The 23,400-nt window shown below is 50.0% G+C and overlaps 6 protein-coding genes across 6 annotated transcripts; 3 read left to right on the forward strand and 3 right to left on the reverse strand.

The window, feature by feature from the left end:
* Nucleotides 1–54: 54 nt before the first annotated feature.
* Nucleotides 55–5,583, forward strand: VFPPC_03485 (1,4-alpha-glucan branching enzyme; the record flags this gene model as incomplete). Its single annotated transcript, XM_018282981.1, has 13 exons — nucleotides 55–133; nucleotides 198–322; nucleotides 393–492; nucleotides 555–667; nucleotides 732–1,423; nucleotides 1,482–1,817; nucleotides 1,875–2,505; nucleotides 3,560–3,672; nucleotides 3,779–3,923; nucleotides 3,985–4,006; nucleotides 4,080–4,165; nucleotides 4,232–4,274; nucleotides 4,337–5,583. 13 exons carry the CDS (start codon nucleotides 55–57, stop codon nucleotides 5,581–5,583), a joined length of 3,732 nt encoding a protein of 1,243 aa, XP_018147676.1.
* Nucleotides 5,584–6,666: 1,083 nt separating this feature from the next.
* Nucleotides 6,667–7,821, reverse strand: VFPPC_03487 (C6 zinc finger domain-containing protein; the record flags this gene model as incomplete). The annotated part of the gene is made up of 1 exon (XM_018282982.1): nucleotides 6,667–7,821. One exon carries the CDS (start codon nucleotides 7,819–7,821, stop codon nucleotides 6,667–6,669), a length of 1,155 nt encoding a protein of 384 aa, XP_018147677.1.
* Nucleotides 7,822–10,772: 2,951 nt separating this feature from the next.
* Nucleotides 10,773–13,805, forward strand: VFPPC_03488 (spastin; the record flags this gene model as incomplete). Its single annotated transcript, XM_018282983.1, has 1 exon — nucleotides 10,773–13,805. One exon carries the CDS (start codon nucleotides 10,773–10,775, stop codon nucleotides 13,803–13,805), a length of 3,033 nt encoding a protein of 1,010 aa, XP_018147678.1.
* A 431-nt stretch (nucleotides 13,806–14,236) lies between these two features.
* On the reverse strand, nucleotides 14,237–16,238 carry VFPPC_03489 (RNA polymerase II transcription factor related protein; the record flags this gene model as incomplete). The annotated part of the gene is made up of 2 exons (XM_018282984.1): nucleotides 14,237–16,038; nucleotides 16,100–16,238. The coding sequence occupies 2 exons, from the start codon at nucleotides 16,236–16,238 to the stop codon at nucleotides 14,237–14,239; spliced, it is 1,941 nt and encodes a 646-aa protein (XP_018147679.1).
* A 1,207-nt stretch (nucleotides 16,239–17,445) lies between these two features.
* VFPPC_03490 (2-oxoglutarate dehydrogenase E1 component, mitochondrial precursor) lies at nucleotides 17,446–20,668 on the forward strand (the record flags this gene model as incomplete). The annotated part of the gene is made up of 2 exons (XM_018282985.1): nucleotides 17,446–20,050; nucleotides 20,124–20,668. 2 exons carry the CDS (start codon nucleotides 17,446–17,448, stop codon nucleotides 20,666–20,668), a joined length of 3,150 nt encoding a protein of 1,049 aa, XP_018147680.1.
* A 455-nt stretch (nucleotides 20,669–21,123) lies between these two features.
* VFPPC_03491 (cytosolic iron-sulfur protein assembly protein) lies at nucleotides 21,124–22,548 on the reverse strand (the record flags this gene model as incomplete). Its single annotated transcript, XM_018282986.1, has 1 exon — nucleotides 21,124–22,548. One exon carries the CDS (start codon nucleotides 22,546–22,548, stop codon nucleotides 21,124–21,126), a length of 1,425 nt encoding a protein of 474 aa, XP_018147681.1.
* Between the last annotated feature and the right edge of the window lie 852 nt (nucleotides 22,549–23,400).

The following is a 23,400-nucleotide window of genomic DNA, read 5'->3' on the forward strand; positions in this document are numbered from 1 at the left end:
CTTGCTACACCGTCGGATTTCATCCTTTGTAAGGAGGCTCAATCAATTGACACCATGACAGACATTCAGAAGCTGCTTAATGAAGCTGGCGCTGTCGGACTTTCCCCAGACGATGTTCCCAGAGATGGCACTGGTATGTACTGCAAATCCGCTACATCATGTAATATTCAGAATTCATTGTCTAAACATGAACATAGGTGTTGTCAAACTCGATCCCTGGTTAGAGCCATTTAGTGAAGCTCTGAAGCGGAGATATGCCAGATCCCATGATTGGATCAACAGAATTAAAACCACTGAAGGAGGACTAGAGAAATTTGCCAAGGTAGGCACGCCCAAAATTGTTTCGACGATCTTATGTTGCCCTCCAAGGCAGATCTAACCGGGTGATTTAGGGCTATGAAAATTTCGGCCTAAATGCGAGTAAGGACAATACCATCACATATCGAGAATGGGCTCCCAATGCTGTGGAGGCATCACTTGTAGGAGAGTTCAGTGCGTCGCAACAGTCCCATTACTTCCCACAAAGGCTCATCGAAAGCTGACACAAAGCTTAGATAATTGGGACATCACTTCCCATTTGATGAGGAAAAATGACTTTGGGGTTTTCGAGATCGTCCTTCCACCCAAGGAGGGCCGTCCAGCGATACCGCACAATTCAAAAATAAAGGTCTGTAGATACGAACGCCCATCGGAAAGAGAAAAGAAGTTGACTTGAGATTATCTGAAACCAGATATCGCTGAAGCTGCCTACTGGAGAGAGGGTAGACCGACTTCCGGCTTGGATCAAGTACGTCACTCAGGATCTCAGCGTGTCTCCAGCATATGAAGCACGATTCTGGAACCCACCATCCCATGAGAAGTATACCTTTAAGCACGCAAGACCGTCCAAGCCAAAAAGCGCTCGTGTGTATGAGGCCCATGTTGGAATATCCACACCTGATCAAAGAGTGGCGACTTACAAAGAATTCACAAAGAATATGCTCCCCAGGATAAATGACCTTGGGTACAATGTGATACAACTGATGGCTGTTATGGAGCATGCATACTACGCATCGTTTGGCTACCAAGTTAACAATTTCTTCGCAGCCAGCAGTCGTTACGGACCCCCTGAAGATCTCAAGGAGTTGGTTGACACGGCACATGGCATGGGAATAACTGTGTTGTTGGATGTCGTACATAGCCATGCCTCGAAGAATGTATTGGATGGCATAAACGAATTTGACGGAACAGATCACCAATATTTCCATGGTGGTGGTAAAGGGCGCCACGACCAATGGGACAGCCGGCTATTTAATTATGGACACCACGAAGTGCTCCGGTTCCTTCTCAGTAACTTGCACTTTTGGATGGAAGAGTACCGGTTCGATGGGTTTAGGTTCGACGGCGTAACCAGCATGCTCTACGTTCATCATGGTATTGGCACGTGAGTCATTGTCTACCTTCCCACCACTGTTGTTCTACCTTCTAATGAACGTTCGCAGAGGCTTCTCAGGTGGCTATCACGAATACTTTGGAGCTGAAGTTGATGAGGAGGCTGTAGTTTACCTCATGGTTGCTAACGAAATGTTGCACTCTTTATTTCCTGAGTGTATCACGATAGCAGAAGATGTATCTGGCATGCCCGCTCTCTGTTTGCCACTTGTGCTCGGCGGTGTTGGCTTCGATTATCGTTTGGCAATGGCCGTCCCCGACATGTGGATCAAGATTCTAAAAGAGCTGAAAGACGAGCAGTGGGACATTGGAAATATTTGCTTTACGCTCACAAATCGACGACACGGAGAGAAGACAATTGCCTATTGCGAGAGTCATGATCAAGCGTATGTTCCCAGCCTTCTTTATTTATTAGTCGTTCGCTAACACTCTCCCACAAACAGCCTGGTTGGTGACAAGACTCTCATGATGCATCTCTGTGACGCAGAAATGTACACAAACATGTCGGTTCTGTCGCCACTGACGCCTGTAATTGAAAGAGGCATGTCCCTTCACAAAATGATTCGGCTGGTAACTCATGGCCTGGGCGGTGAAGGATATTTGAATTTTGAAGGAAACGAGTTTGGCCATCCAGAGTGGCTCGACTTTCCCAGGGAAGGGAATAACAATTCTTTTTGGTATGCTCGTCGCCAGCTAAACCTGACAGAAGACGATTTACTACGATACCAGTATCTGAATAACTTCGATCGATCAATGAATCAATGCGAAGCCAAGTACGGGTGGCTTAGTTCCCCTCAAGCCTTCATTTCTCTCAAACACGAAGGCGACAAGGTCATTGTCTTCGAGCGAGCAGGATTGGTATTCATTTTCAACTTCCACCATTCCGAGAGCTTCGCCGACTACCGCATTGGTGTTGAGGATGCAGGCACGTATTCTATCGTTCTCGACACTGATTCCAAGGAAGCTGGAGGATTCGGCCGCGTGGATGAGAGCACACGCTTCTTTACGACTCCGATGGAATGGAACGGAAGGAAGAATTGGACCCAAGTGTATATTCCTTGCCGCACAGCCATGGTAAGTTTACACGATTCTCTGCGCCAACTGGATATTTCTTATGAACGTAAATTGACTCGTTGAACTAGGTACTAGCACGTGAAGAGCAGACTGCACGGCAGTAACAACTTGTGAGATGGTCTGCGAGATACCCTGCCTATGGATTGGGGCGGAGGGTAATGATCATAACCACTTTCACAGGTCGACTGAGTGGTTCTAATAAGGACTGTAGTATTCGGAACATGTTTGGGTCTCGAAGTTGGGCTCCAAGAGGTTTTTCTGCACAAAACTGTAACTTCATACGTACTCAGATTTCTCCCGACGGCTTTTGCTTCATCTTGAAAAGCATTTCCATTTGTCCTTTTCTAGCTCTAACACGTTTAGTATGAAATGTATCTTGTAATTGTCTGTCCCTGAGCAAAAGGAAAAACAACAAAACTGGCAAAGTCTTTAGATATGGGCACTGCGCTGAATATTGTCGCGGTCCGTATTTCAGAAATTTCAATGTTGCGATGAGCACAGAGCAAAGTGACAGTGGGTCAGCCAGGAGCAAGGTTGACCCACTGCATGTGCTGAAATGGCCGGCGAAGTCACACAGAGAATGCAAGGCCGTGCCTGATACTTCAGGAAAGGGGGACCAGGACGGAGCCTCAGGTACCAACTGAACTGATCCAGGCGTCTGCCGCAACTCCTCTTGGTTGACCGGGGCGACAAGGGGCCACTTCACACTGTGCATGGATCATTCTCACGATTCCAGACGAAGTACTCCATAGTAACTGTCGAGACAGTCATAATATTTAGACCGCGTGCTATCAACCCGAGCCGAATGATAAACAAGCCTACAATGTTTAGGTACATGATATGGAGGAGAGTGAAACAAAAAATGTAGGTTCCAACGGTGTCAAGATCGTGTAGAACATCTGCTCGGCGTTACTGTACTTGTTCAGCCCCATGCTGTACCACCCAAGGGACATCGCGTTCCTGCAAAACCCGAGGCCTGCACTGTGAAGGCCCAGCGCAAGTAATTTCAGGCTAGCGTGTCACGTGATTCATGAGAAAGCTCTAACCGACGAAGTCGTCCGCTTCCGAGCAAAACTGCTCACTCTGCAAATTCTCCCCCAGTTCCAACCAATCTCTCTCCACTCCCATATCTGATCGCTCTCTGCCATCTGGGAAGATGTTCAAGAGGTGAGTCTCGGCGCCTGAGTTTGAGTTTCAGCGTTTTTTGCGCGGCGGTAGCGCCAATTGAGGCCGATTGAATCGAATTGAGCTGACCCGTGGCTGTTTCTTGCAGCGGCATTTCCTCCTTCGCCAGGGCGTCTCGCCCGACCTTTTCGGCCGCCGCTTCGCGACGTGCCCTCAAGCCTGCCGCTCTCCGATTCCCCCTGAACAGCAGATATGCTAGTTCTGCCAGTGTTGGAGTTGGCAAAATTCACCAGGTAAACATCCTTCAGCGAATTGCCGATCGGGGAGGCATTTTGAGCTAACAACAATTTTTAGGTCATTGGTGCCGTCGTCGATGGTTCGTCAAACCTTTTCTCATAGCCATTTACTAAATCTACGGTACGAGAAAACTCATACTGACCGTTGTACAGTCAAGTTCGACACCGCCAAGCTGCCTGCTATTCTGAACTCTCTCGAGACCGATAACAATGGCCAGAAGCTCGTCCTTGAGGTCGCTGTATGTGACTTGTGAACCGGAATCAACCAAGGTGGATGGCAATAGTTGGCTAACATATATCTGTAGCAACACCTGGGTGAGAATGTTGTCCGCTGTATTGCCATGGATGGTAAGTTGCGAGTTATCGCCCCATTTATGTTTATGTGCGCAAACTCTAATCCCTCAAAATAGGTACCGAGGGTCTCGTCCGAGGCCGTGAGGCCGCTGATACCGGTGCTCCCATCACCATTCCCGTCGGTCCTGCTACCCTTGGTCGTATCATCAACGTCACCGGTGATCCCATTGACGAGCGCGGTCCCATCAAGACTGACAAGTTCCTGCCCATCCATTCTGATCCCCCGGAGTTCATTGACCAGTCTACCTCCGCTGAGATTCTCGTCACTGGTATCAAGGTTGTCGATCTTCTTGCCCCTTACGCCCGTGGTGGAAAGATTGGTCTCTTCGGTGGTGCCGGTGTCGGCAAGACTGTCTTCATTCAGGAGCTTATCAACAACATCGCCAAGGCCCACGGTGGTTACTCCGTCTTCACTGGTGTCGGTGAGCGAACTCGTGAGGGTAACGATCTTTACCACGAAATGCAGGAAACCTCTGTCATTCAGCTCGATGGCGAATCCAAGGTCGCCCTGGTGTTCGGTCAGATGAACGAGCCCCCTGGTGCCCGTGCCCGTGTCGCCCTGACTGGTTTGACCATTGCTGAGTACTTCCGTGACCAGGAGGGCCAGGATGTCCTGCTCTTCATTGACAACATTTTCCGATTTACTCAAGCCGGATCTGAGGTGTCTGCCTTGCTGGGTCGTATTCCCTCTGCCGTCGGTTACCAGCCCACTCTTGCCGTCGATATGGGTGGTATGCAGGAGCGTATTACCACCACCAAGAAGGGTTCCATTACTTCCGTCCAGGCCGTCTACGTCCCCGCTGACGATTTGACTGATCCTGCCCCGGCCACCACCTTTGCTCACTTGGACGCCACTACTGTGTTGTCCCGTGGCATTTCTGAGTTGGGCATCTACCCTGCTGTCGACCCTCTCGACTCTACTTCCCGTATGCTTGATCCCCGTATCGTCGGTGAGGAGCACTACAACACCGCAACTCGTGTCCAGCAGATCCTTCAGGAATACAAGTCCCTGCAGGATATCATTGCTATTCTGGGTATGGACGAATTGTCTGAGGCTGATAAGCTCACTGTCGAGCGTGCCCGTAAGATCCAGCGTTTCCTTAGCCAGCCTTTCACTGTTGCTCAGGTCTTCACTGGTATCGAGGGTAAGCTGGTCGACCTCAAGGAGACTATTGCTTCTTTCAAGGCTATTCTGAGCGGTGAGGGTGACAGCCTTCCCGAGGGTGCCTTCTACATGGTTGGTGATCTTGCCTCCGCCAAGGAGAAGGGTGCGAAGATTCTTGCGGACTTGGAGAAGAACTAGGCGCCTTAACTACATAATACCTAGAAGGTGTGGAGAAGGAGCCTGTGTATAGACCAGAGGAACCGGGGCTGGGGAGGTTTCTTCTAAAGCTCCATCTATTTAGTCTCTTTTGTGGGCTGTGTACCAATGATAAAACTTCCTCTTTATGTCTTGACCCTCGCTATTTTGTGATTGCATCTAATCGTAGTATAATTCTGAGACGGACTCTGGCCTCGAGCAGGTTTGGTGACAGCTGTGGTTGGCTAATGATTAGTGACGCAGGAACGGAATCGTCCAATTAGGCACCGCGGCCTATCCAAAGGAAGAAATTTTTGCCAAACAATTGTAGCGCTCTGACCATTGTCTTTAGGAAGGGATTCTCTGTATCGCAAAGCAATGTCGTATCAAGTCTGTTAGAGTCACCATGGTCCGCCAGCTCTGTAGGTCAAACTAGTTGCATACGTGAATTCTTCTTTAGGCTGCCTCTCCAGATTTTTCAACAGTGATGCCAGAAGTTACAGCAAGATTCATGGCTTATCTGACCGAGGGACGCATAGGTCACTCTGGTATACATCCAGACCCCGATACATGTGCAATTCTAGACTGCTATCTCGGGCTGGCTGTCTTTGCTGAAACTACGAAACAGACGCTCGGAGACCTGAAATAAAAGACAATGCGGTATCCTGCAATTACATCGTGACTTGTGATCTTGTCGATTGGGTGCGAGCTGGATATACTTGTGAACTATGCAGTCAACCCCGAGAAACGTCGTGGAAGCCAGCTGATGCTACCTGATAACTTTATGAATCGAGAAGTGGCTGTTGTTACCGCATCTTAATTTTCGCTGGGAAATTAACATATATACAGAAACCCGCTGCGCTGACGCTCATTCCACCTTTTCTTTTCGATAGAAACTCCGTCGGAATATAGAAATTTCAGGCTGCGGAATAATCTTTACAACCCTCAAGACACATCATCTTGGGGCCGATGCGAGACTTGGTTGCAACGACCCTGTATGTTCCCGTCGGGCTAATCATGTTTTACAGCAGCCTCTAAGCTCCACACGAGTGTATGCAGATGAATTATCAAAATCGCAATCGTCTGTTATAGACTAGCGTTCCACACAGGTTCGTCGTCAGGTTGGCTCGGATTCGCCAGAACCATGGTCCCTGCTTCAGATTCATAGCGAACAGGCCGTCCTTGATCATCTACTAAGGTGAGCTGCTTCGCCTCTTCCTCTTCCTGCAGACTCCATGTATCAGCCGAGGACGTTCGAGGTTCCCACGTAGTATCGCCCAGAAGCAGCCTTGCCAGCTCTACCGGATTCTCGGTTTGAATTGCTTTCATTGGGGCCTCCAGTTCGTCGTACCACGCAGGGCCGAGGAATGTGCAGATATCTTGGAGAGACCTAGCACCCACGCCTATTAACCACCAAACTCCAGTAGTTAGCTTGAGGAAAACAGCGTAATGAGCTAGAATGACAAGCGCTCGACAGTTCCTGCTGAAGATCAGTTGGACGAAATCTTGAGGTAAGTACGTAAACCAAGTGATGACACGTAATTTCATTACAGCCCCAAATCCGCGCTGGTGCATGTTTTGGTACAGCGTTGCTAGATACCTCAGTCCTCGGACATACGTTCCAATGTAGATAAGATCTGGATCATTGGCGGGTATTGAGGAGATCAAGGTTTTGAGATTCCACGGTATGTATTCGAAAGCAGCATCAAGATCCATAGACGGGCGATAAAATAGTTGTTCTAACCCGGTGCCCCTCAAGGATCTTCTATCTATTCTCTTAAAAATTGTCCCGATACCCCGCCAGATGGCCATCCACTGAATAATGTAGAGATCAGCAGTCTGAGGGATTCGAAAATTTTGAGAAGATAGGGCTGTGAGGAGAAGAGAGTTGGCTAGCAATGCGCCGTACGTTTCTGGATGAGCAGTGGAAACAGCTGCTGAGTAGGCCTCGAATAAACCGTCCTGGTAGTGGACAAGACGAAGGGGATCACCCATGTCATCGCCCCTCGTTTCAATGGCATGGAGACACGATAAAGCCATGACTGAATTGTAAAGAAATCTGACATTGAAGGCGTGGTCCATGACAGTATTCCGCATGAGATCTTCCACGGGTCTGGAATCGCCGCCTTTAATAGAGAAAGAGGTACAGGTATGGCCTAAGAAATGCCAGAGGATTTTCATATCGATGGCATCGCAGCCAGTAGCAATCGGCAGGGGTTCTTGAGCCACAACGAAAGGCATGGTGCGTTGATATGATACGGGCACAAGAGAAGTCGAACCAGGGGAAGATTTTCTCGAGCGAGGAGATACTGATGGCGTCTTTGGTTTACTCGCGGAGGGAGAGTAGACGCATTTGTCCCCGCGAAGCGTACATACCCCACAAGAAGGGCGCTTTTCGTCGCATTTCACCTTGCGCTTCTTGCAATTCTGACATCCAAGACGAGATTTCTTGTGTGGCCGTTTGGGGTGATATGTCCTGTGGTGCGGAGGAGAATCAGGGTCTCTGTCAGACCCCGATGGCTGGTCTGTACCACATTGACCTGCTACTGCCGACATTGTATCACATCTGGGAGTTCAGAGATTCGATACGTAAATGGAAGAGAGTGGGTGAGACAATGAGTGAGTGTGACAGAGTCGCCTCCTCGGAAGGACAAGTATGTTGCCCACAGAGAGATGGCCCTAAGTATAAAGGTCCTCAAAAATGCCACTGAACTGGATGGTGCAGAGGCTGATGGTCGGAGTGATTGATGCCGGCGAAAGGGAGTAGGAGAAGCAGAAGAATTTGAGGAAATGAAGAGAGCGAGTCCTATAAGAATTGCCGTGGGTTCTCCGTATGATATCTTGTTGATCTACTCAAAGCGCCGAGGTAAAGCGCGTATGCAGCAGGAGAAGAGAATCTGGTCAACCACCTCTACAATAGAGTGTGATCAGACCGTCACTGTCGGAAGGCTTCTTGGTTTTTATCCAAGTATGAAGGTGCGAATGACAACATGTAAAGAAAGGTCTTGGAACCGCTTTCCACCAGACGCCTCGGGATGCTCAAAAGTTTTCGAGCGCGGCCGGGTCTTCTTAACACAGGAGAGATGGAAATGGAAAACCTGGAACAATTGGAGGAAGGACCGAGCAATCAATCTTCTGGTAGAGGCTTGAAAATCTCCGAGGCCTGGCGTGGCGATGTCATACACACTCCCCTGGTAGTAGAGCTTGGTACGTAAATGCTAAATGAAGACGTCGTGAAAAGGCCGCTGAGATGCGTTAACCTTTCAATGTTTGTGAGGGGGTCCGTTCAATGTTGAGGAAACGATGCAAGAGCCGCTGATGCAAGTGGTGGTTTGCGACTCTGGACCGATTTGATCTCGCGATGCAGTCAGTCTTGCCTGGAGGAGTCGTAGTTTCGAAGCAGACCTCTGGATGCACGGATTGAATCAGAGACAGGACCTTTGGCACTGAACCGAAACTGGTTGGCAGACAAATGTTGAAGCACAGAGGTTAGAACGGTCAAAATTAATCAAGATGGGTGGGAAAACGCCTCCATGTAAGGCTGCATGTGCTTATTCTCAGGTAAGTGCTTTACGCTTTACGCTTTACGTGGGTGCAAGGGTCTGGTAGGTCAACTGGTCAAATGTTTGGTGTCCGGGGCTGGTCTGGTCTGGTCTAGTCTGGTCAATTTTGTCTCCAACGAACGTCCAGTCCACATGCATGTCTGCACTTGCATGCCAAAGGGGCATAAAGGGGGCCTCAAGCTGGCTGGCGCCGCTCAGCAGCGTCTGGAAGCTTAATGTTGAAGTCTGGTCAATCCAGCATGTCTGGCCTGGCGGTCCTTGACGCCAGTTACGTCTGGACTTGACGACTCAAGTTGACTCCGAGAATTTGAGGCTTGTGGCTTCTTCCCCAAGTAATTTACCTGCACACGTCAACTGGTACCTCAACTAAGTTGGGTTCGAACGACAAGTTACTTAAGTCTGGTCATTTGAAGGTCTGGTCAATATGTTCTGTCCTCTGTTCTCAACTGGCACTGGGCACCTTGACGCTCTGTTTGCACTAACTGGTTCAGTATTAGCGGAGACAAGAGTGACCAGACCAGACAGCACTGAGTCGGCATTTGGCTTGGGCCAGGCTTCGTTGATGTTGCAGGCATTGTCGACATGTCTAGTCTTGGATGACCGAACCAGACCTTGAATTAAATCAAACCTAATGCAATATCAAACGGTTTGCGGGCCTAATGCCAAGAATCAGCCTTGGAGAGGGCATTCGGATGCTTTCAATGTTGGCGCTGACGAGTCTGGTACTACTGAGCGGCTACGTAACATCAAGGAACCAGAGTCACCAAACCGCACATTCCCTGCTTACTGGAAGAAATCACACGAGTATGTGGACGAGAGTTTTGTCGTATCAGCTCGACATCGACTTCCTACTTAGGTACCTAGGTAGGCAGGCAGGTAAAATGTCTGCTCAAGGATGATTAGTTTAGGTACCTAGGTACCTTATCTAGGTAAGGTAGGTACTTAGATTCAGGAATCAGGACACGTGCAGATGACGCTGCTGGGTGACGTACTGGACTACGTCGACATTTGGAGCTGACGATCCAGCCACCCAGACAAAGACAACACAGCTCATGAGTTCCAATTTACATCAGAAGCATCAACTGTATTAATAACATCCTTCAAAGTTCCCAGTCCTCGGTCTCTGTCTTTAGCGAACTCTGGTTTGTTCCTTGGGGTCTCAATTGAAACAACCGCACAAAATTACAAGTCAAGTGCACACGAAATATATGACTTCCACTGCCTTAAAAACCGCACAACTGAGTATTCGGACATTTTATTCCACCAGCACCACAGTGTTGCCTTTCCCCGCAACACCTCGATAGAATTTAATTAGGCTAGAATTTAAACCGGTACTGTACATAATTCTCCAAAAGCAGTGACCATGTTCTTGGGTCAGGATATTTGATCACGTAAGCGCCCGGTCTTGTTGGAACGACAGACACCGACGCCAGACTGATGAAAAGAAAATGTGGGGCCCGACAGACAGACATCGTCTTGCTGCCCATCAACTCGAAATATTGTTAACCAGTTTGGAGACTGACGATGCGGCCTACAACATAAAAGATTGGAATCGCGGCAAGCTATTGATATCTTGCGCCATTTCAGTCTAGACTGTGGCTTCTTTCAGTCTTGTCGCCAGCCGTCCGGATGCAAGAGCCAGCCTTCAAAGCTTTGCCTAGGAGAGCCCTGGCAACGGCAAGAGCTTCTCGACCGATACCTCGACGAGCCTTTCACTCATCCTGCTGCAATCGCCATGGCGGTGACTCTGTGCCTGGAGGGAAACCGGGCGAGGACTCGATATCAGAACACGACAGTGGACCCGACCTACATCCAGCTACCGAGACTGCTGGCGGCCGCACGAGAAATCATTCCCTCAACCCTATGAGGAATCGCTTGTCCCGCCGGCGTGTAGTATCTGCTCTTCCCCCGGTTAACCTGCCGAAACAATTTCTCGATAATAACATATCTATATATTCCCCAGAAAAACAGCCGCGACTACCGGCAGCCCTAGTCGAAGATGCGACTCATGATAAGACGTCCCTTCTGTTTCAAAGCCATACACCTCTCTCCAGACAGACCCACCAAACCATGGAGATGTATTTTGAAACTGCCTTGACATCTTTGCTGTTAAGAGACTGCGAGCTCTTCATGGACTTCAAACGCTCTCGGAGCGACCCTAAAGACCATAGCTGGAGCACGGCTGCCTCAATTGAAAAGGTAGTTAGGGTCTGGGACATGATTCTTGATTCCGCGTGGCATGTCGTCGATTGCATTTACCCAGCGAGAAAAGCAGAGTATACATACAAAGTTCGCCCATTTTGGTGGTGGAACATATATAAAGACCTTGATCACAGAACCCACAAGTTCCGTGATCAGTTCCTCGCTCTCACTGTTTCCTTGGACCAACAACTCAGTCAGGCAGAGCAGCTCACATATCCCCTACCCCATGCAATTGCAGATCTCCCAGTAGATACTCTCATGACAATGTCCAAGGCAATTGAGCGCGACTTGCAAACTGCGCCACCAACAGTCTTCGACCCCAAGACTAGCAAACGACCCATCACGGTTCTCTCAATTTCTGGCTACGGCGGTAGATCAATAGCTGAGGCTGTAGGTCAGCATTTAGCATGCTGGAATCGCGCAGATTTGATTCACCTGGACGCACAAGACCTGTCCTTGCTTGTAGGCGACTATTTGGGCTTAAACTGGGCCTACTCTCGTGGAGCGCTCTCTATGATGGGCTTTCGTGCGGCAGAGTTGAACGGGAAGCTCGCACAGGATCCTACGAGTCCCTCTCGGCTGAATGACGAAGATGATAGTGATGCAGATGCTGGCATAATCAGCCTACGAGCTTCTGGCGGCTCGTTGGAGGAAGAGCTTCAAAAGATTCGACAGGGCGAATTCGATTGCTTCACTAAATGGGAAAACCTCAAAATCGACAAGATCTTGGACCATATTATTCGAGCCCCGGAGCTCAAGAGGACGCCATCCCAAACCTCACAGCGGCCAATTCTTATCCATGTTCACGACATTGTTGAGTTGAGCATGACACTAGAAGGGTCGCTGCTGCTTGGGAGGTTGAGGGTCATGGTAGACACTGCTTGGCAACAAGGAACAAACATCGCAATTGTAGGAACCTCGTCATCTGAGAAGCCTTCCGACGAGTTTCAGGATGCTGTCAGGCAATTGGCGACTACAGACTGGGTCATTACGCGGCATATTGAGCCAGACAGGACATACAGACGCCCGATGGCAAAGGCCAACACCTCCCAGAGCCGCTTTAGCCTTCAAAAGACGGACTACTTTGCCGAAAATATCTGCAACATAAATCGTATGCTTAGCGCATTAAGTCCTGAAACCCCCTCAGCGGCTCTGCATATGTGCAATGAGCATGTCAAAACCCATCTGCGCTCAGGGGATCCCAAGTTTTCTCTTCTACGGGATTCTATCCTGCCGATTCCCGAGATATATCACCTTGCATGCGCATTCAAGGCACTTGAAGAGAATTGTAAGGGATCCGGTGCGACCGGAGTTCTTGATCGGTGCTCAATGGGTCCGTTGCGACAGCAGCCTGGCCAACGTTTCCTTGACGAGGACGACGGTGACATGGACAGGGAGGCAGACGATGCTCGTAATCAAAGTCGTGAAGAGCCCAAATCAGACGCTCGACACGTATTGAAGATGAATGAGTATGAAAAGCGCATCTCCTCCGGCCAAATAAACCGAGAGAATCTTCGGACGACATTCGCGGATGTTCATGCCCCACAAGAGACTATATCGGCTCTCAAGCTGCTCACATCTCTAGCACTTGTGCGTCCCGATGCCTTTTCTTACGGCGTGCTTGCGCAGGATAAGATTCCAGGCTGCCTACTGTACGGGCCGCCTGGGACTGGTAAAACTATGCTTGCCAAAGCCGTGGCGAAGGAGAGCGGCGCCAATATGCTTGAAATCAGTGGCGCGACTATCAACGATAAATGGGTCGGAGAGAGTGAGAAGCTGATTCGGGCAGTTTTCACCTTGGCTAAAAGGCTAGAACCTTGTGTTGTTTTCATCGACGAGGCGGATTCTCTACTTGCGAATCGTAGCATGTTTAGCAACAGGGCTTCACATCGCGAGCATATTAACCAGTTTTTGAAGGAATGGGACGGTATGGAGGAGACTAATGCTTTTATCATGGTCGCAACGAATCGACCGTTTGATTTGGACGACGCTGTACTGCGGAGGTTGCCGCGCAAAATTCTCGTGGACCTGCCACTCAGGGAAGACCGCGCAGCTATCTTGCGGCTCCTGCTCAAGGATGAATTGTTGGATGATTCCGTCTCACTGGAAGCCTTGGCAAAAGAAACGCCGTACTATTCTGGATCTGATCTGAAAAATGTGTGCGTTGCAGCTGCTATGGCTGCGGTGGAGGAAGAAAATGAAGCAGCTGCGAAGCATGATGGCCCTGAGCCATATCGATACCCGGAACGCCGCATTCTGCGTAATGATCATCTGGAAAGTGCCTTGAAGCAGATCCCCGCGAGCATCAGTGAAGATATGACCTCGCTGAAGCTGATACGCAAGTTTGATGAGGAGTATGGGAACAGACGAAAAGGGTCAAAGAAGAAAGCCTCAATGGGATTTGGTTTGCTGTATGAGGAAGGGCATAGCAGAACCGACGAGGCAAGAATTCGGCCGTAAACCTAATGGAGTTGATATCCGTAATGTGTTCGCGGTGGTTGGTGACGACGTCGAACATGCCCCTTGGTGCCGTGGTCGGCGACCTTATACGCCAACGTCGTTGGGTGTAAGTGACGGTTATGTTCAGAGAGCACGGGGGATATTTGTATACTTATTTGTGAAAAGTGGCATTGGCGCAAGATGTGACTCGCCACATGTCCGCCATTCTAGAACAGACGGCATACGATTTCTTTATCATTGCATATATTGCGGAAAGAGGATGATTGTGTCTATGGCAGTGCTGTGACGGCAACGCTCTTGAAACACTACATATGGCTCTAGTTAGGCGTACCAAACCATAGTAATGTATTACGGTGGATGCATGGCACTTTTAGCCCTCTAGCGGCAATCTCATAGCAGTCTACCTATTGAATGAAATGCGAGAGTGACTGTTAACCCTCGGTTGATATTTGTATTCCCTCGGCTGCCAGCGCTCTGGAGTAATCAGCTTGTGCTTTGTCCAGAGCGTGGAGCACCGGTTGCATCAGTTTGAGGACGGCGTCTCGTCCACCTCCAACCATATCTGATTTCCATCTGATTTTTTTGCCCGTACGCTCGAAATGGTCGCGAATTTCCTGTTTGCGTTTACGAATGATACTCTCTCGCTCTTTATCGGCGTCTTCGGCAACCGCGGTAATGCGGGCAACTGATCGTTTGAGAGACTCGGCTAGATATTGAAGTTCGGCAGCACGGTCAGGATCACCAGAGAGAAACGCAGTCCAGAACTGATGAAGAAATTCAATACTTGTCGCGTGAGTGAGCGAGCATTTCTCTGTGATGGAAGATGGTAGTCCCATTGGAGATGTTGCATCCGTGCTGTGACCATACTTTTGTGCTCGCTGCTGAAGAACTCCATCCATGACCTCCATTTCGGCGGCTTTGATCGCGGCACGAGATCCCACTTGAACGTGCTTCTTATCCTCATCATCGCTATCGCTTTCGTCCTCAAAAGCGATGGCGGCTTGCAAGCTAGCGCCATCACTAGAGTCTTCTTCGAACTGTCTCAGGGCACTCCGAATCTTGGATAAAACTTCTTGTGGCCGTTGCGTCGCAAAAATGCGGGCATTTTCTGATGGAGATGCGTCTTGCTTTGAAAAAAATTTGTTCTGCTCTTTCACATTGAGCATGATGCGTCGCTCGGCGTTGTCACCACGCAAATCCCTCAGAGCAAGTTCGCTGAATGCGTCCCGTTCCGCATGGGCATCATTGTCATACACATCCGAGGGTGCGACATTGGCCATAATCTTCTCGCTCAGACTGTTCAATGTCTTCACGATAGGTATATTTGACCTAGGCCGCATTTCTACATCCTTAGCATTACCACCTTTGAAGCCTCCCTGGTTTTCTTCATTACCCTCTAAATCGATGATGTGAGGAACACTCTGCGACATGATCTTGCTTTGAACGCCTTGTGTATTCTCGGAGGCATCATATTTGTCAAAAAGAGGATCCTGGGCGTCGTTTTCCGTTACTCGCTCTCCCCGAAGCTTCTTTGACAGACGACTTAGGAAGAATCGAGACCAAAAATCTGCCTCGGAAAGCTTCGGTACATTCTCGTTGTATATTCGTTTCACCAGTGGATGCTGGGCAAAAATCATTTGAACTTGCTCGACGCTGATATTCAGTTTCAATTCTCCATCAACTGTGCGCGGTTTGACCGTTGAGAGGACGTTGTAGGCGCCCTTCTTCTGATTAATTTCGATGGCGTGAGCTCTGAGCAAGTTCGTGCGTGTAGACCAAAACTGTGAGTTGAAAGCGGCGCCAGATATTGATTCAGGTTTTGTCGTTATGGCTTCCATATATGTTTGGTGGAGACTCTTGTCCTTTTTCATCAGGGACTGTTGGAGCTCTATATCATTCTTTAACTGCGTCTCATCAAACCACCGAGTTGATGACGGGGGTTGCGAGTTCACCGCGCTGGCAAATGCCATGGCTGCAGATCCACTACCTACACCAGCAGGAGTAGAGATGCTCCCGCTGGTGGTTGTTCCAACACTTGGTCGAGGGACGCCAGCATCGTTACTCCTCATATCCGCCAAAATTTTGGACAGGACATCTTTGACAGCCTTAGCTTCCGACTTAGCTTCGGAAGTATTGAAATGAAAGAGATATGTCGCGGGGTCGGCTCCATTGTCTGCCTTCTCAAATATTTTCAGCATGACCTTGGCAGCGGTTTCAGGGGTCTGCTGAAGATCTAAGATGTGCGTGTTAGGATGAACATGACTATACAAGAGAATCACACTGGTACGTCTTACTAGTAATGCTGGAGACTGGCAAAGAAATTGTTGGCGGGCCACCACTATTCGGTGTCCATGTGACGGTTTGATGATCAGCAGTCAAGGTGAGAATGCCATCTTTCTTTTTGAACAGCGTGCGACCAGCTGGGGTGGCCATGGTAGTTTGGGGTCTGCTGTGAAGTCTTTGACCAAGCCCTTCCTTCTCGCTTTCAGGGCAATGATAGCGTCATCGCCGTTTCTCGCGCTGATGTCCTCACCTCCCTGGCCACTCTCACGTCGCCAGTAGAGGGCTATGTGCTGCTAGAAAGCAAGGCACACAACACGAAACCTTGCGAGGGGATATGCTGCCAAAAGATTCACCTCTTTCTACCACAGTAAAGAGAATAAGTTAAGATCATGTGCGGTGGATCCTGACGGCCTGACTGATCGTGCAAATGAATCGTGAAGCTGGACCGACAACCGACAGCTTTGAAGTTGAGTGAGCTTAAGGTGAGGCTGGTGACAGACCGAGTGTGCCAGGGAGACTGTGGCTTGATCTCAAAACTGTGGCGTCGGTAAAGCTGACCTCAGTCTGAGCCGCAACCCGAATACTCCCCGTACCCAACCCGTACCGTGTGAGGTTCTAAACTAAGAACTGTAGGTTGAGGTGAGCTCAACCGTTCACATTACAGTGCTAATATTTATGCGACAGGCATGGTATCGGGTTTTGCCTCACCTTGACTGGACCGAACACAGGGTGGCTGGATGGATGTCTGGCATTGAGCCCAGAATGGCTGGGCTTAGGCCACTGGGAGGGCCTGGAGGCCCCAGAACGGCCCCTTGGCGGTGCTGTGAGTGGCTAATTCTCCCTCCTGTGGATGCACGGTCAATGCAACGAGGATGCCCTGTGACCCCTTGTGCCACTGCCGTCCACTGGTCATGTCTGGTCTGGCCAAGTGAACATTGAAGTCTCCTCTTGCCCGGGACGCCCGAAACTGCATGGCCTTCAGAGATCTCAATGGCTCGGAGTTGAGTGGCCCATACCAGACCAGACCAACAAGGTCTGGTGCAGCCCTGGAAACTAGCCGTTGCTGTTTGCCCCATCTGAGCCAGCTGCACTTTGACGTTACTGGCAGGATTTTGCCGTCATGATTTTTCCTGTAAATGACTCCTAGTGCATGCCAGCTTGCATCTTCGACTTCTTCACCTCCTCATACCCAGCTTGCCACCTCTGCTACCTCTGTCTGCGACTTACTCCGCCACTCTTTTTTGATCATCTTGCGATCGAGAGATTGGGGAATGTGTCGTTCGATTGAGCTTTAACCCTGTGCCCGTCCACTACCATTTGTCTCGTTTTCTCCTGAAGCTCTACATCTCTCCTCATCATGCTGAGGAATCCGCTCTGTAGAGCTAGCTCACAGCTACTTCGCGGTGCTCGATGCTCCGCGTCGCTGTCCAAATGCTCCATCTCGACAGTTTCTGCTCGGACATCGTCATGGAAGCTGGCCGCCACCCGCCGGCCGCTGGCTATTACAGCCGCGAGGTCTTATGCGACTGATGCACTTCACTCGCCCCCCGACCCCAGTGACAACTTTTTGTCTGGCGGCGCTGCCAATTACATCGATGAGATGTATATGCAGTGGAAACAAGACCCCAAGAGTGTTCATGTGTCCTGGCAGGTCTATTTCAAGAACATGGAGAGCGGCGATATGCCCATCTCACAGGCCTTTCAGCCACCACCAAATTTGGTCCCCAACATGACTGGCGGCGTGCCTCGACTTGCCGGCAGTTTGACGCTCGAAGACGGTTCCGATGTTACAAACCATTTGAAGGTCCAACTGCTCGTCCGAGCCTACCAGGCCCGAGGCCATCACAAGGCCAACATTGATCCTCTTGGTATCAGGAACACTACGGAAGGCTTCGGTAATATCAAGCCCAAGGAGTTGACCCTGGAGCATTACGGATTCACTGAAGCCGATCTCGACACCGAATACACCTTGGGTCCCGGCATTTTGCCTCGATTTAAACGCGAGGGCCGCGATAAGATGACCCTTCGTGAAATAGTGGCTGCCTGTGAGAAGATCTATGCCGGATCATGGGGCGTCGAGTTCATTCACATTCCTGATCGCGAGAAGTGTGACTGGTTGCGTGAGCGACTCGAAGTCCCTCAGCCGTTCAAGTACTCCATTGACGAGAAACGTCGCGTCCTTGATCGACTTATTTGGAGTTCGAGCTTCGAATCGTTCCTTGCTACCAAGTATCCCAACGACAAGCGATTCGGCCTTGAGGGCTGCGAAACCCTCGTTCCTGGTATGAAGGCTTTGATTGACCGCAGTGTTGATTATGGTGTGAAGGACATCATCATCGGCATGCCTCATCGTGGCCGGCTCAACGTCCTCAGCAATGTCGTCCGAAAACCCAACGAATCGATCTTTTCCGAGTTCGCCGGCACCCTTGGTGCCGAGGACGAGGGTTCGGGCGATGTCAAGTACCACTTGGGAATGAATTTTGAACGCCCGACTCCTTCTGGGAAGCGTGTTCAACTCTCCCTGGTAGCCAATCCCTCTCACTTGGAAGCTGAAGATCCTGTTGTTCTCGGCAAGACGCGTGCCATCCAGCATTACAATAATGACGAGAAGACACACAGGACAGCCATGGGTGTTCTGCTGCATGGAGATGCTGCCTTTGCTGCACAGGGTATCGTCTATGAGTGTTTGGGGTTCCACTCCCTACCCGCTTTCTCTACTGGTGGCACAATTCACCTTGTCGTGAACAACCAAATTGGCTTCACCACCGACCCTCGATTTGCTCGCTCTACCGCCTACTGCACGGACATTGCCAAGGCTATAGACGCACCAGTCTTCCATGTCAACGCTGATGACGTTGAAGCCGTCAATTTCGTTTGCCAGCTGGCTGCTGACTGGCGTGCCGAGTTCCAGCATGATGTTGTCATTGATTTGATCTGCTACCGAAAGCACGGCCACAACGAAACCGATCAGCCCTCGTTCACACAACCGCTCATGTACAAGAGAATACAGCAGAAGGAGCCTCAGATTGACGTCTACGTCAACAAACTTCTGCGCGAAGGTACCTTCACCAAGGAAGACATTGAGGAGCACAAACAGTGGGTGTGGGGTATGCTTGAAGAGAGCTTCAACAAATCTAAGGACTATACTCCTACGTCTAAGGAGTGGACTACGTCGGCATGGAACGGTTTCAAGTCCCCTAAGGAGTTGGCCACTGAAGTTCTACCCCACCACGCCACTGGTGTTGACAAGAAGACTCTGGACCACGTTGGAGAGGTCATTGGCTCTGCACCCGAAGGCTTCCAGATCCACCGCAATCTGAAGCGAATTCTTACCAACAGGACCAAGTCGGTTGTTGAAGGCAAGAACATTGACTTCCCCACTGCCGAAGCTCTGGCTTTTGGTACATTGGTCACTGAAGGCTATCATGTTCGTGTTTCTGGCCAGGATGTTGAGCGAGGAACTTTCTCTCAACGTCATTCCGTATTCCATGACCAGGAGAACGAAAAGACGTACACTCCATTGCAGCACATCAGCAAAGATCAAGGCAAATTTGTTATCGCGAACTCGTCTCTGAGTGAGTTTGGTGCCCTTGGTTTCGAGTACGGTTACTCTCTGCAGTCACCCAATGCCTTGGTTATGTGGGAAGCCCAGTTTGGAGATTTTGCCAATAACGCTCAGTGCATCATTGATCAGTTCATTGCCTCTGGAGAAGTGAAGTGGATGCAGCGAACTGGTCTTGTCATGTCTCTACCTCACGGATATGATGGCCAAGGCCCCGAACACTCATCTGGCCGTCTCGAGCGTTACCTCCAACTGTCTAATGAGGATCCTCGAATCTTCCCAACTGAGGAGAAGCTGGCCAGGCAACACCAGGACTGCAACATGCAGATTGCCTACATGACAACTCCTGCCAATTTGTTCCATGCTCTGCGCCGCCAGATGCATCGACAGTTCCGAAAACGTAAGTCATTCACTCCGTTCACCTTTCCACGGAAACTGCTTATGTAAACTCCTTCGACTAACCCGTCTCTTAGCTCTTATCATCTTCTTCTCCAAATCCTTGCTTCGTCACCCTCTTGCTCGCTCAAATATTGAGGACTTCAACGGCGAGGATGCTGGCTTCCAGTGGATTATTCCCGACCCAGAGCACCAGACTGGCAGCATCAAGGCCCCCGAGGAGATTGATCGCGTTATTCTTTGCACCGGTCAGGTCTGGGCTACGTTGCATAAGTACCGCGCTGATAACAAGATTGACAACGTGGCATTTACCCGCATTGAGCAGCTAAACCCATTCCCTTGGCAACAACTCAAGGAGAACCTCGACATGTACCCTAATGCTAAGACCATTGTCTGGGCTCAGGAAGAACCCCTCAACGCCGGTGCTTGGAGTTTCACTCAGCCCCGTATTGAAACTCTGCTCAACCAGACCAAGTACCACGACCGCAAGCATGTCATGTATGCCGGTCGTAACCCCAGTGCCTCTGTCGCCACTGGCATGAAGCACTTGCACAAGAAAGAGGAGGCAGATCTCTTGGAAATGGCTTTCACTGTTAAGCAAGATAAGCTGAAGGGCGAGTAAGCGACAATGATTAGAATAAATTATGGGACAGTGGGAAATCGACGAAGTGCCATGGTGACACTACAGAGATTTAGATTTTGGAGTCTGACCTGCGGAGGGTGTGGTTTGAAATGAAAGACAGAGCTCCTTGTGTTAGTAAATGTATCATAAAATGCCCTCTCGAGGGCAACTACTAGTAGTATTTGTACCAATGTTATCGTAGCATGGATTTGGTACGGCGAAAATTGGCATATGCGTGGTTTGTCCAGTTCACATTGAGATCAAAATAGACGCCGTATTTTGGAACAGCTGGTACAGGTCAGTGTACGGCCAAAAGGTGTCACATCCGTTGCATGTTCTAGTCGAACTACGTGCGATATCCAAGGGTATACATACACCCTACCGCCCTGACTGCTAGTTTTCCAGATGCAAAAGTTTTGTACATGTAGCTCTATTGCAACATATGTCGCCCAGTTCTACAGCTCATCAACCTTGACCTGCCATGAGCGGACTATGCCATCATCACCAGTAGTTATCAACATCTCCTCCTCCCCTCTGTTCTGAGAACGGGCATCATAACGTCGACACCATGTTATGTGATTTACTTCAAACGGACCATGTGAGTTCGGCATGGTAGTTAACAATTCCCATGCTCTTGAGGACGGCGGTAGGTTTGACGGGTGAGCATGAGCACCGGTGGTGTTTGGCACACCGGAGACGCCATGGAGACCGTCACCATTACTCCGGACTGCGGTTTCTTCCGTAGATGTAACTGGGCCGTCAACTTCCTTGTACAATGCAATATTGCCGTCTCGCCCTGTGCTGGCTACCACTCCAGAATGTTTGCTCCACGTGACTGAGTAGACGTCTCGATCGTGTGCCGCTGGGAGGACGGCAGTGCACGTCCATTCCTCTCTCAAGGATCTCCTCATGGTGTTGGGAATTCCTCCAAGAGCACTTCGACTGGTGCCGCCGAATCCGTTGTTGTCTTCTTGATCGTCAAGTTCTTCATGTAATGCCCACAGGCGTACCGTGCCGTCCGCCGAGCAGGTCAACAATCGCGGAAATCGGTCATTCTTTGGATGAGGCTCCCATTCAACGCCCCAGACAGTTCCTTCGTGGCCTTCCAATACTGCAACGCAGACCCATTCGCCGTCGGCGTCCTCACGCCATATGCGAACCGTGTTGTCGTAGCTAGCACTGGCGAGGACATCTGAGCTGTACTGGCGACGATTGTTTCTGCCCGGCACATCTGGACACCAAGCGACTGCTTTCACGTCTCCTTCGTGCTCGTTGAGTACGGCGATAGTTTCCCATTCGTCGTCTGTTTCAGATGCACCAATATCCTCCCAAATCCATACAGATTTGTCACGAGAGCAAGTAGCAAGGTATGCTCCAGAGGGCGAGAACGCACAGCCTTTTATCTCCGAGTCGTGGCCCTCCAGGACCAGTGTGAACTCCCAGTCCTTATCACCAGAATCGCCGATTTCGCTATCGCTATCGCCGTGGCCGCTAAGGCCGCGTCCAGACATTGTGATTTCAACCTCGTGGCCATCTCTTCCTGCGTCGGCGTCGGCCGCAGAGTCGTCATCCCAGCGCCATAGTCCTGCGGTGGCATCGAAGCTCCCAGAAATGAGACATAGTTTGTGCGGTGGCAAACCCGGCTTCCAAGCTACAGATCGAACGGAACGAGTATGACCGCCAGTCAGGTTGCTGTGGGACGAAAGTGTAGACAGAGAAAAGACGGTAACAGCCTTTGCGTGGGCTGTTGCAATTAGTGGGAGGGTTGGATGGGGTATCGATGCCCATGCTCGCTCGTGAAGATCGGGCCGAAGTGGTTGAATTAGCGATATGGTAGCCGTCATTGACGGTGACCTTGATGTTGGTACCGTGGATGGCATCTTTTCATGAGACAGAGCAACAAGCTGACCAGAGGTGACGTCGCGGGGTAGTGGGCTGTTGGTCGAGCGAGCTGGCTTATGGCTACCGCCCGAATTGACTACGGGTAGTAGAGTCAACGAGCCAAAGGCAACGCAGATGGCCTTGGATGGCCTTGCAGCAGTACAAGAATGAAGATGTTGTCAGGGCGCAGAGAGACACGACGTGGGTTTACAAGCCCGATGTCGCATAGTAATTGTCGTCTGGCGGGCTTTTTGCACATGCAGCCAGAAATGGGAACCTGCCAGACCCGACATGTCCAAGACTCACTAAATTTTGCCGCCCCGCTGATAAGATAAGTCCCAGATTGCCAGACCCCTCAGTGCTCCTCAAGCAACAGAGAGAGAGATGTTCTACGGATCGCATAGGTAGAAGTACAAAGAAGCAAATGGTGACGATTTCAACGGGAAAGAACCACATTTGGTTTATTCTATTTTAATTTGTTTTATTTCGTTACCCATCATTTTCTCCTCGTTTTTTTTTTGTTGGAGCAGATTCTTTATCCTCGACCCAGTTGCATCACCACAGCCTGGCCGAGGAGCTTTCTATGTGAAATCCGGATTCAACCCCCCTGTGAGCCAAGACCATGTCGTCTTTAATCTATCACGCAAGTTCAACTTGTCATGTTGAACATTACGCCTCTTTCTAGTGCGTGTCCTTTCAGGCAGACACATCCATATACCTACGAGGAAAAACAACACAACTAAAATAATAGGTTGGAGGACGCCAACACCATGGCCTTCGGCGATTATGCCAATGATAAATGGCAAGACGGCAGCGCCGCCACCGCCGATTGCCGATGAGAATCCAATTGC

Source organism: Pochonia chlamydosporia, chromosome 2, assembly GCF_001653235.2.
Source record: "Pochonia chlamydosporia 170 chromosome 2, whole genome shotgun sequence".
NCBI lineage: Eukaryota > Fungi > Ascomycota > Sordariomycetes > Hypocreales > Clavicipitaceae > Pochonia > Pochonia chlamydosporia.